General features: G+C 40.3%; 1 protein-coding gene across 2 annotated transcripts; it reads right to left on the reverse strand.

The window, feature by feature from the left end:
* Positions 1 to 288: 288 nt before the first annotated feature.
* matk (megakaryocyte-associated tyrosine kinase) lies at positions 289 to 12,406 on the reverse strand. 2 transcript variants are annotated; one of them, XM_071516950.1, is made up of 13 exons: positions 12,235 to 12,406; positions 11,970 to 12,033; positions 11,636 to 11,749; positions 10,918 to 11,033; positions 10,201 to 10,420; positions 6,976 to 7,069; positions 6,431 to 6,496; positions 6,157 to 6,256; positions 5,786 to 5,870; positions 4,586 to 4,659; positions 4,150 to 4,345; positions 3,570 to 3,656; positions 289 to 1,689 (listed from the first exon to the last, which is right to left on the reverse strand). In XM_071516950.1, exons 2-13 carry the CDS (start codon positions 11,979 to 11,981, stop codon positions 1,462 to 1,464), a joined length of 1,392 nt encoding a protein of 463 aa, XP_071373051.1. In that variant the 5' UTR covers positions 11,982 to 12,033; positions 12,235 to 12,406; the 3' UTR covers positions 289 to 1,461. The 2 variants fall into 2 exon arrangements, with proteins under 2 accessions (XP_071373051.1, XP_071373049.1); XM_071516948.1 differs by having other exon boundaries at positions 4,150 to 4,396.
* Between the last annotated feature and the right edge of the window lie 310 nt (positions 12,407 to 12,716).

Below are 12,716 nucleotides of genomic sequence, written 5' to 3' on the forward strand. Positions count from 1 at the left end.
CCCCCCCCTAAAAAAAAAATCTTCTTTGTACCAAGATCATCTGTGTCCTTTGGCTTTCAAAAAGATCTGCAGAAAACAAACTATCCCACTACTACTTAGAGCAGTAATAACATTCAAGATTTCACATATTAAGCCCAAAGTTCAACGCATATTGCTGGACATTTATGCTGGGAAACAAGCAGATTAGGTGATCTTAGATTTAATCCAGGATCAACATTTTCCCTCTTTTTCTCTCTCTGTCCCTCCCTCCCTCGTTCCTCTCTCCTTCCCTCCTCTCTCCTAGATCCCTTCTCTCTTTCTGACATCCTTCCCTGGCATTAAAGACAAATGAGCCTAATTCTCTTCATTATAAATGCAAAATGTAAAAGTTTTTGATCAGATTTATCTGACAAAAACAGAGGTTGAATCCCAGCTGCCTTGACCTTGACTGAACTGAGACTGAAATAAATAACATATTAGGCTTGAATCCATTTTGGAGATGCAAGCTAACTGTATCTCCAAAATAATGTGCTACTGCACTGCCTCATTTGTGCTTCTGCTTACCATAATACTATTGAAGTAATTGTATGGGTTTGGAAAGTGTGGTTTTGCCACTGGAAAAGCACAAGCATAGAGTTAGCGGACTTCATGGATTGTGGTTGCACACTGTCCTGTTTACTCATTTGAGGCTTTATTGCAGTAAGGAATTTCTGTGATCAAGTCACTTTTCGTTGTAATAGTCCATCGGTTAGTAGTCCACAGTAGAGACAGCTCCAGGAGAGGAGAAATAGGTAACGGTATACCTCTCACAGGATTTAAATATTAATGTCCCCATGAACTCCCATTACTTTTACTCCCTCATGCTGCACTAGTAAGCATAAATATAAATTCCAACCAATAAAACCATCAGATTTTTGAACAACCCAGCCCCTCCACACCCCTCCCATAAAATAAAATTGTCTTTCTCTCCCTGACTGATATTCCATTGGTATAGAGTTGTGAATGATCCCTCACTGCGTTATGTCCCGCCCCAACATCCTGTTTCAACAGGAAATGCATCAAATCAAGGTGGTACAATGCCATTTCATGGGGTCTTTAAGAAGTTTTTAAGACCACAGTCTGATTTTCCAGGCTGACTTAGCTCAGACCAACTAAAGTTCACTTTAGTCCAGTGTGTACCAAACGATACCAGTCCAATACTTGGTCAGTGGCAAATCATGGTTAGCACTTGTCCTTCGCTTGGCTCGAACCATGAAGCTTCCGCTCACCAGCACCACATGATGACCAAAGTTGAATATGCGGTGTCTTATTCCATCAGACACTGGAAAAAGGATCCAATTCAAACAGCAAAGCCTACTTCAACTTAGAGGTGAGTTTACCCCACATTACACCGACACAGGAGGCGGGAGCGCTATATGGGTTCATTTGTCCAAGAATGGACTCTCCATTCCACCGCTGTGCGTTCCACATTCACAACTAGGATCAGCGTCCAGATCCAGGCCGGATCTCGTCCCTACACCCAGGCTGAGGGCTCGGACTGTGTTTGCCCAGCTCTCTGTCAAGTTTCTCCCTCAGCTTGTGGAAGGACGGTCTCCTGCGTGCCTCCTTCTCCCAGCAGCTTCTCATGAGGGAGTAAACCCCCGGAGGACAGTCTTCTGGAGCCTCCATGCGGTAGCCCTCCTCCACCCGCTCCTTCACCTCCTTCAGAGACTAGGGGACAGGAATGACCAGAAATGGAGGGAGGAAGGAGGGAGGATCGGTAGGGGTGGAGAGGAAGAGATGGAAAGAAAAGTGACGAAAAGTGAAAAATGGATAAATTGAGGAAATTTGATCATTTAATCTTTTTTTTTTTTATCTGTACCGAAATTAATTCTGTCACAGAAAAGAAACTTTAACCTGATCTCAAACATAATTAGGAGGCTGTCATTTATAATTCACCAGTGGTAATAAAGTATTTATTTGTTTCACAGTCCAAATTACAAACTCAGCCAAAAATGTATGTGGCTGAGGTATATTGAATGGATGAGTGAAGCATTTGTGTAAGAATTTGATTTGCGCATCACACTAGTTTCTCTCCGCGTCTCTCTCTTTCTCTCTCTCTTCGTAGCACAGGTAGTCTTCACACACACACACACACACACACACACTTACACAGTACATACATAGTACACTCTCTTTGCCTGTACTTTTTCTATGGTCTCTCTTTTCTCTCTGTCCACCAACAGATAAAGCTTTAATTTAATGTTAACTGAAGGGTCAATGAACTTGACCTACACAATTCACCCTGCGAAAAGTTTAGACACATCACATTTTTCTGTATTTTTATTATTTTCCACATTTTAGAATAATAGTAAAGACATCAAAACCAAAAAAGTCTTTCTATCTTATATTTTAGATTTTTTAAAGTAGCCGCCCTTTGCCTTGATGGAAAGGCAAAGGCTTTGGAAAGAAATTCATACACAGGCATCAACTTCACTATTTATATTTGTCTAAGAAACAAATTTCAAGCATTGAAGCATATGCTTTTAGATCAAAATGGCTTTAAGAGAATGAAAAGCATAGTACATTCAATCAGGTGTGTCCAAACTTTTGACTTGTGGTGTTTGTCTATACGCACTCACGCTCTCACCACCATCTGACGTCACACCGATCATCCATCCCTCCAACCCACTGTTCCCTCTGGTTTGGCCTGTTACCAGCGACTTAAGACTTGTGAGTGACAATCAGTACCACTGCTCTGATTTCTGTGGCACACATGCCTACGTAAGCAGTACCTTCCACTTTCTACAAACGCAAACGGTTCATAAAGCAGATTAGTTAAGTCACTGAGAACAATTAGATTGTTTCCGTGTTGTCCCGTCATCACACCACTCCTACACACACGCCCATAACAAGAACTGCAGAACAGTACAGTAGATTTTTGTAAGCTCTTTGTCCTCATTGACACTATCATGATCCATGATAGTGTAAGTCTCTGCTCAGACTTCCATACAAGTCTATCCAGAGATAACGGTTGAGTAACGAACCCGACTAGTCGGCCTGGCAGCCATCCACATCACACTCCTGTTGCGTGAGTGTGACGTGACGCGGTAACAAATTGAATTATCCAACAAGTTCAGGTCAGGACAGGAAGGTGAGTAAGTTTATCAGACAACTGACTGACTGAATGAACGAATGAATTAAGTTTCTGTTATCTATTTTGTATATCTATTTCATTAGCAAAAGCAGAAGGGACAGTTTTGTTTATTCTGTGGCTTAGCGTCTCATGTCTTGCTGTGATGTTGTGAAGTTTGGCAGACTCCTTTGCTTCTTTCAACTGTAAAGTGGTAAAGGGTGTGAACAGATTCAGAAATATGATAGATTCTATTCTATTCTATTCTATTCTATTCTATTCTATTCTAGTCTGTGTTTTGCTGCCTTGCCACTTCCAACAGAAACAAGTTTTCTGCTTTTTCTACCATGACTATTGCTACAATTGGTATGACAATAATGCATCAACACATACGCAACAGAACACACCCACATAAACATCCATATAAACAAACACACACACACACAGCTACACATTTGAAACTACTGGTGCTACTTACCATCTTGGGATAGGGTTGTCGACCGTAGGAGAAGATTTCCCATAAGAGAACGCCATAGCTCCACACATCTGACCTGGTGGAGAACTTCTGCATGACGAACAAACAACAAAGCGCACAACAATATTTAGCAACCTCTCCGCTCTGGCTTCATTTCCTGTGTTATCTTCAGTGAAACATCTGTGTGAAACGCGTGAATTCTGCAGAATATTCTTAACTTTATTCCTGCTTATGAAGTATACTGCTACCGTTTAGTGACGGAAACACATCATTTAGAGTATATGCAAGCAAACTTATTGATTGATGGGATTCACTGATCACTAGGTGAGTTCACTGATAAGCACACCTTCGAACAGAGAAGGGGAACCAATTGCTAAAATCAGCTGCTGTAGTATTTGGTTGGAATGACCATGAAAAAACTACTTACTTCTCTATATTAACTCCTAAAAAAAGGGTATAACGGCTGCAGAGAGATAGAGCTATATTTTACTATTATAGAGAACAGAAACAGAGATACAGAAACAGAGATAGGAGAATAAATCTTAGGAAATGGAGAAGTGAAGTAGCAATACATCAAACTGACCTCTTTCTTCAGAGCTTCAGGCGCGGTCCATTTGACTGGTAGTTTGGCGTTATCTGAGACCTTACAGTCCAACTTGGTCAGGCCGAAGTCGCTGACCTTGGCCACGCTGTCGTCAGAGACCAGGACGTTACGAGCTGCCAGGTCTCTATGGACCAGCCTCTTAGACTCCAGGTACTCCATCCCCTCACACACATCGCTGCCCACATACATGCACACATACACACACACACACACACACACACACACACTTCTCATTTTAATTTCATACAATACACCATTAAACACACACAAATGGTCCAATTAAAAGCAATTATTGCATTTGTAGGTATGGACGCAGTTGTCCATCCCCTGAAAAACTTTACAGCTCTGCACATACTAATTCCGAACATTAAGAGTCTGAAACGTATTGAAGGTTAATGTTGACGTTTTCACTTACAGTGCAAAGCGGAGCAGCTGGACAGTGTTTATGACTGAACGGCCCCTTGTCCTGAGAAAGTTAACAAGGTTTCCCTGCAACACACAAACACACACACACAAACACACACAAGACAGCAAGACAGTTGTACAAGAAGACTTGTCAGTTAGTGGTACAAGACATGCTATAGTTAGCAGGCAGTGGATAACGTAGCATACTCGCAATACAATGCAAAACAAGTTATTTATTGCTTAAAGGCTTGTACGATGATACATGAGTCCAGGAAACCACACTGAGCTACTGGATTTGACCCCGATTGCAGAAAAAGGTAGCATGAACTCATTAAAGCTGCACTAGGCATGTTCACACTTTGGCGGCGCCAAGTGGCAGCGGAAGATAACTTTGAATTTTTGAAAGGAAAGATTTCATTACCCAGAAATCCTGTAATGTGATGTCAGTAAACTGTGCACTCCTAGAACCCAAATGTTTCCTTCTTAGTGTCTGAACCATCGCTGGTGAGTCCAGCTTTCTCTGGACCAAGCGCTTGCTCACTGCTCTTTGGCAGAAAGTTTTGTATTTTGCTCTTTAGCTTTGAGTCGTCGCTGCCTGTGTGCCAAGAAGATTTCCCACCAGTGACCGTACACAACACCCGAGATTAATTTGGGCAAATAGGGCAAATCTACAGGTCTCAATAAGCGGAGATGGGACGCTCTTCTCTGTTGCAGCCCCAATGTGTGATTTAGATTGAGAAGACGGGTGCATTTTTACATAAAATCTTGTCTAGAGCAGCTTAAATCTACATTTCAGTGAAATAAATATGCATCATTCATTCATTACATTTCTCACATGATACTGTTTGTTGGACAGCTTTTTTAACATTTAAAGGAATAGTTCACCCAAAAATGAAAATTCTGTCATCATCTACTCACCCTCATTCCAGTTGAAACACAGGTGAAGTTTGTCCATATAACACACAGGGAGGTTGCCAGCACAACTCCATAGCAGCCTTCTCCAAAACAACTGAAGTCAGTGGGGACCAGTTCTTCACCTGTGTTTCATTTGGCATGAGGGTGAGTAGATGATGACAGAATTCTCATTTTTGGGTGAACTATTCCTTTAAGCAAAATCTCAAGGTACACACTCCACAGGAGAGTTCCACACACATCAGGACGTGCCCCTGGGTTTTGGGACCCACTGTCACAAGACACACATCTCTAGTACCTTGGTCATGAGCTCTGTGACAATATGAAGACCATTGTGAAGGATGACGCCCAACAACCGCACAAGATTTTTATGCTGCAGCTTCCTAGAGGGAGAAAATCCACATTAAAACAAGACATGGGTATCAGTACTAACAGGAGTACTAGATACATACAGAATTGGCAAATTACACAGAGGAACATGGTGTTCTTAAACTAATATGAAATGTTGAGTCAAATATGTACATGTTCCACTGAGGAAATTCATTAAAAGCTGGTTTTATCAGCGATTTACAGACACAGCTATCTAAAATGGTAATAACTACTATCAGTGAAGCTGAGAAGTGGAAAAAGATGATATTCGAAATATTGAGGAAGTCCTCTCAGACTCACGTCATGACTGTGGTCTCCTGCAGGAAGGCTTGAGCTGTGACATCACATTTAATGTTCTTTACTGCCACCTTCTGGCCCATGTACTCCCCTTCATAGACAGCTGGAGGGACAAGTGCAGAACATATGAGAACTACATGCTGTATTTTTCCCCATCAGAAAGCAACTTTACTAGCTCAGAAAGTGACTGTGAGTTTGCTGAAACTTTGTGCACCAGAAATGTTGAAGGGCAGGATAATAAAAATGAGAAGAGCGGATAAAATGAACGAAAGCTCACCACCAAACTCCCCCTCTCCAATATTCTCTCCCAGTGTGAGCTTCCTGATGTCCAGCAGCCATCCAGCTGGGGTAGAAAGACATCAACAATATAATGCACAACCTTATCTTACACACTTGACACACACTGATACACACCCTTACATGATTTTATGATCATTATTATCATTATTTGATAGAATAAAGTGGAGAGAAGCAGAAATGTGAGCAGTGATGTGAGAGCAAAATAGTCGAGTACATGGGATGCATATAAAAGCCCCATTACTATAGTATTAGAAATCATATATATCAGTATTTCACTGAGTAAATGTAACTAATTAGGTTTAAAAGTTTTTTATGTTAATGAAAATAGAGCACAGACAAAGAGAAAACTCCAAGAAAGGATGACCAAGGATTCATTTAGATGGTTTTACAAAAGTCCCCGGAGCCCTATCTTTACCCAGCGTCACCCTGTGATAACATCCACATCTTTTTATAGCTCCTGGGAGGCAAAAACACTCATGCGGGGACACGGTGCATGATTTTACATCTCGAGACCAAACTTACTTTTGGACAGCTCCAACTCAGCTGACTTGGTTCCTTCTTTTTCTTTGGGTTTCAGAAGAGTCGTGGCAATGGAGCCTTTGCTCTTTGAGTAGAACTGCAAAGATGTAAACAAAGACTGTGAAGACTGGTACTGACGAAACACATAAATACATTTATCTGTACGATCATTTCTATCTATAGCTCTGGTGAGAACAATGAGCTCATCAACACTAAAACTTAGACACCTTGAGCCTTCCAGGAGGCCTTTTCTGCTCTGCGCTGTGCTTTCGCAAAAAAAAACCCACAAAAAAAGAATTTCCTGTGAAAAGATAACTGAACCGGTAAGTCACTTTAAAAATAGGGTCAGGTCTCCACTGTGAACATATTAGTAATATGTGTGACCAAGTCAACTTTGCTCAAGTCCCAAGTCAGTCTCAAGTTTTAAGGCATAAGTCTCAAGTCAAGTCTCAAGTCTAAATGTAGAACACCAAGTCAGGTTAGAACAAATCAAGAGTCAAGTATCAATTTAATATCTTAATGAAAACTAAATATCTAGGACTTTTCAATGCAATATGGTTTTAATAGGATAAAAACTTGGTAAGAGCATCATGAGTTTGATTTCTATAATCAGTGAATCAATAAATTCAATCATTCCATACAAATTCAGAAAACAGAACTTAAATTCAGTCGTCTACTGGAACAAATCTCAATACTTTCAATCTAAGTCATTCAGACAAACACAAGATAGAAACCTTGTCAAGGGGAAAGGAGAAAGGGAAGTTGACACTCAAGGAGGGGAGTTAAGGATGTAGGGGTGTGTGTGTTTGAGTGTGGATGTATGTGTGTATATGTGTATATATGTGTATATATGTGTATGTGTGTGTATATGTATATATATGAATGTATTTCATTTTATATTATCACTACTATTATTATATATATATGTATGTTTTTTTATATATGCATGTGTGTATGTATGTATATGTGCGTATATATGTATGCATGCGTGTGCATATATGTATATTTATAGTATTATTATTACTGTTATTATTGTTATAATTTATTTTTATTGTTATTTTCTATTTTTTTTTTTTTTAATAATTAATGTGATTGTCAAGGTACCTGCATCCCTCACATTGGGAAAAATACAAAAAAAACTTGGTCACAAAAAAAGAAACCTTTTCAAGTCATCAAATTACAAGTCAAGTCAAGTCTCAAGTCTTCTCTTCATGCATCAAGTCAAGTCTCAAGCAATTACAATTGTGACTTGAGTTTGACTTGAGTCCAAGTCATGTGACTCGAGTCCCCACCTCTGCGTATTAATGATGTACACAAGAAAAAACTTTATAATGTTTTAACATTCTGTGCAAAGAAAAACATTTTTCTTCAGTGGATCTCAGATAAGACCCTCCCTCAGTCTCTGGTTGGCATAAAATATTAATGGAACATATTCCTTTAGATTTCTTGATGTGCCTTTTTCACTCAAAAATGAATGTTTTTTATTAATACATGGAAACCTTTTCTGGAATATATGGATGTAAACATTTCTGCACTGTTGACCAGAGCATTTGTATAGAGGACAAGTTGATAAAATGCAACGTTAATTGATGTTGTGCTCATTTTCCATATGTGACTCCTTATTAAATTATAAGTTTGGCAACTGTACCTCTAACAAAATGGTATCATAAATATATACATGCTAAGCTGAGTTTTGCTAAGTTTTGGTTTTCATGTCATTCAATTTTGTTTCATTCTTGTTTTATTTTGTTCTATTTATGTTTGCATATACATTTTTGCTTGTAACATGCACTTGTGTGTTCTGTAAAGTGTAAAGCATAAAGTCAAACAGTCAAAAATGGGGTCAATCATAATACAAACCGCATTATATTACAAAAGACAAGCAGATCCACTGATATCCTGCAATGTTAGTGTAATCTTGTTCTGTTTTGTAGTGACAAAGTGTTTCCCAATCAGGGGACAGTGACTGAAATAAACTGCATCACTTGGAGTAAATTAAGTTGTCAGTTACAAGCTCATCTAGAGTGAAACATCAAAGTCTGGCTTTGGGCTGTCAGCGTGACAGTCGGGCTGCCAGCGTCGGGACACAGCAGTTATAACATGTTCAGCCTAAATATTCAGCTGGAACATTGTCCCTCTGTTTCCTCTGAGGAGTTAGTCAGCCACACTGAGTCAGGCCTGCAGCCATCTGTGGCTCGCTGATAAGGAGTGTTAGTCCTGAGCTGGCCATCTCTGTCACGTCTATCTCCAAACCTCACAGTAGAAATGTTTTCAATAGACCCTCACACACGCAGAGGCTAAATACAGATAATCTATAAAAGGACTGCTGTTCATGAATTTTTCCTTTTCTTCTTTATTTTGGCACACATGCTGTATATATTTTTACGCTGGTGTCAGTTTTGCTGATGGGCTACAAATCGAACATGAAGGAGTCCGTTTTCAGGCTTATCGCCACTTTGACAATAATACTGCAGGCATTTGGATGCCGAGGGCTGTGCATGGAAGAAATAGCTGAACTGAATTGGTGAATTGAATATTTGAACTTTTACCTAACCATTTTTGGCTCTATCCTACATGAACAGAGCACAGTTCAAGCTGTCAAATATTATGTACAGTGCTCAGTCAACAAGGTTGTAGTATTTCTTGCACAAATGCCATTACTGGCCATTGTAAACAGGAGTGGAAAACTTTACTTGTTGAATGCATGTATGATTAGTCTGGGTCAATAGGTATATTTTTATTTTACGTGTAAGATCCATGAGGTTTCTTTGACTCCATCTCTTACTAATGTCTGTGTGCACATTGTGGTTGGATTGCGTAGAATTATGATGACAATGAAAGCCTGACCACTTCCACTTCGCATTTTGGAGATCTAACAGCAATGTGTTTTACTATTCCTCATTTGGAATGGCTTTAGTCCAGTGTATTAACCTGTGTACAAACCTATGGAAAAGTATTGTAAGTACACAATATTACTGTATAGGTCCTTGATGAAAATCTCCATAATAGATAATGTACTTATAATAGTGTAACACACCATTCAAATATTATTAATATATATTTATTAAAACGGTGTTGCTAGTGCATTATGTATTAGGGAGATTTTCATCCAGGACCTACACAGCAATATTGTGCACTTACGATACTTCTCCATAGGTTAGTACACAGGTTAATACACCGGAATAAGGCCACTGTAAAAGTCAAGTGTCTCATTTCCCAGCCTCTTACCTCTATCATGTCAATAAGGTTGTAGAAGTACTGCGTGTTGTCGATGGTCAGCTTGTTGTCCCGATACATCACCCGGTAATGGATGACCTCTCCGGAGACGCTGACACACAGGACGTAGTCTCCCGGGTGGCGGATGGACTCTCGCACCAGGAACAGGCCGTCTTCCACCGGCCGCAGCTTACACACCGCCTCCGGCCCGGAGATCTTCCCATGGAACCAACTAGCAGCCAGAAAAACAAACCAAAATGTTAGGAATCTCTGTACATATATGGAATCATCTGATGGAAAATACATCTATCTTTGCGAACACATTATCAGCTGATCACACTGAAACACTAGGCATTTGAGATTCCCAATTTCGTCATATGACTGCAGGATTTTCAGATGGGCGATTTGTTCAACTGGCAAAGAGGAAACATAAAGAGCTATCTGACGTTTGGTGGTTACCACTATGGACAAGATAAAAAAAAAATAGGAAGTTGGAGTTATTTATACTGAGAGAATATTGTGTGAACGTGTGGTCACAAGACCGGCTTTGAAGACCAGCCAAACAATAGCTATGTTAGAAGAAAATAGGAAATAGAAATGTGGTCAAAGAAGCACGTATACCTCGATGAGTGAGAAAACACGTAGCCAAAGTGCAGTTACTGTATGTATACTTGCTCTAGCTTTGCTGAAGGAAGGTGTGGTGTGTAAAATTCATACAAGGAGACGTACGGCATGAGGCTGAGGCCGGGGTCGACGCGTATGGCCTCTCTTTCACGCACGTTGGTGGAGGTGATGTGTCCTTCCTCTCCGGTGGCGTTGTGTCTCGCCTTGTAATAACCTTTCCCCTAAAAAAAAAAAAAACAGCATCAAAAGTGTAGCTGTGGTTGAACTTAAAGGAGGTAAAAGGTGATTTAGTCGTCTACTAGATGCACTACCAGTCAAAAGTAAGACACCTGATTGAATGTACTGTTGTTTTTCATTCTCTTAAAGCCATTTTGATCTAAAGGTTTAATGCTTGAAATTTGTTTCTTAGACAAATATAAATAGGGAAGTTGATGCCTATGTATGAATTTCTTTCCAAAGCTTTTGCCTTTCCATCAAGGCAAAGGGTGGCGACTTTAAAGAATCTAAAATATAAGATAGTTTTGACTTGTTTACCACTTTTTTGGTCACTGCATCATTCCATTTGTGTTATTTCATAGTTTTGATGTCTTCACTATTATTCTAAAATGTGAAAAATAGTACGAAATAAAGAAAAATGCATGTATCCAAACGTTTGACTGGCAGTGTTTATGGTAAAGCATCTTTTATATGTTCTCTACATTATTATTTTTAAGTGTGTGCGAATGGTGCCTTGGCAAAACAAGCATCATCACTTGAATTCTGTTGCTGTGCTCTCTTAACAAACACCATCTGCAGCTTCTTTAAATCGTGATCGTGACAGTACCGTGCCCACGTCCAGGATGGTGAGGATGTCTCCTTTTCGGTAAGCCAGTTCTCCAGACTTGGGCTTCCTGTGGTCCCCCTTGGCTACACACTGCGTTCCAGCAGCCCAGCTTGTCTACAGGGGCAAAGGAATAACAATTAGGAAGGCCTTGAACCCATAACATTTCTAGCTGAAAAACTGAATTCAGACGTTTAACACAAGAAGCAAGTTCTCAGGAAAACAGGGGGATTGAATTAGACCCCTTTCCATGAAAACAGGAAATATTGTGAGACTGACATTCAGTGTAAACCAGTGAATTTGATGCACACAGGCTACTGTAGCCTACAGCACATACCATTGCCATCATCAGGGGTAAGCCTGGCTAGATCTGTGTTGTCAACAGGAAGAGAGCTCAGCACCTGTCAAAGAGAAAAATGTCTTTGAACGACCTGACAGAGCAGGAAACAATTTCTAGATGGAGGTATTACAGAATATTTAAGATACTGGACACAAAACGGTAGATCTAAGCTTTATGCAGATTTAAAAACAAAAGGATGACAGTCTGCTTTCTCCCTCAACAAGCTGTAAATAGACATTAATTGCATCTCGCATTCCGGTACCTGTGGCTCTCGCCGTAAACTGAGGAGCGGGCAGCCTCTTCTGGGAGAGATGAATCAGGAAACTGGAGGAAAACACGGATGACTCCTAATCTTCAGCAGCGACCGATCCTTCATAGCGCCTGTCTACATCGCAGCACATCCCGACTTCACTCACCGCCGTTACACTGCAGAAAGGTTTCTCCTATTAACTTGACTGAGCCGCTGCTGTATTCCCACCCCGCACCTCTAGTTGTAGTGTGTGTGTGTGTGTGTGTGTGTGTGTGTGTGTGTGTGTGTGTGTGTGTGTGTGTGGTGAACAAAGGAAACGCTGTGGACCAATATCTGTTTATCACACTACTTCCTCAGTATTAGGAAAATATACATCATATGTTTACTGAGACGACGCAAGAGGTGACGCGCTGCGGCGACATTCCCACGGCTTCCTTTGCAGTGTTGTAGCACTAATTAATATTAATTAGGTGTGTAGATTCCTGCTCAGTTAT

Source organism: Centroberyx affinis, unplaced genomic scaffold (assembly GCF_046629955.1).
Source record: "Centroberyx affinis isolate AG114_WGS23_722 - 3 ecotype Tasmania unplaced genomic scaffold, CSIRO-AGI_Caff_v1 ptg000440l_1, whole genome shotgun sequence".
NCBI classification, from domain to species: Eukaryota; Metazoa; Chordata; class Actinopteri; order Beryciformes; family Berycidae; genus Centroberyx; species Centroberyx affinis.

What these genes read in the sequence shown, in the direction of transcription:
- matk (XM_071516948.1), bottom strand. An exon ending in TCACAGAGCTCATGACCAAG is followed by an intron (nt 4,660 to 5,785) that starts GTACTAGAGATG and finishes TGTGTGTTGCAG; the next exon opens with GGAAACCTTGTTAACTTTCT. An exon ending in GACAACCCTATCCCAAGATG is followed by an intron (nt 1,690 to 3,569) that starts GTAAGTAGCACC and finishes CCTGTCCCCTAG; the next exon opens with TCTCTGAAGGAGGTGAAGGA.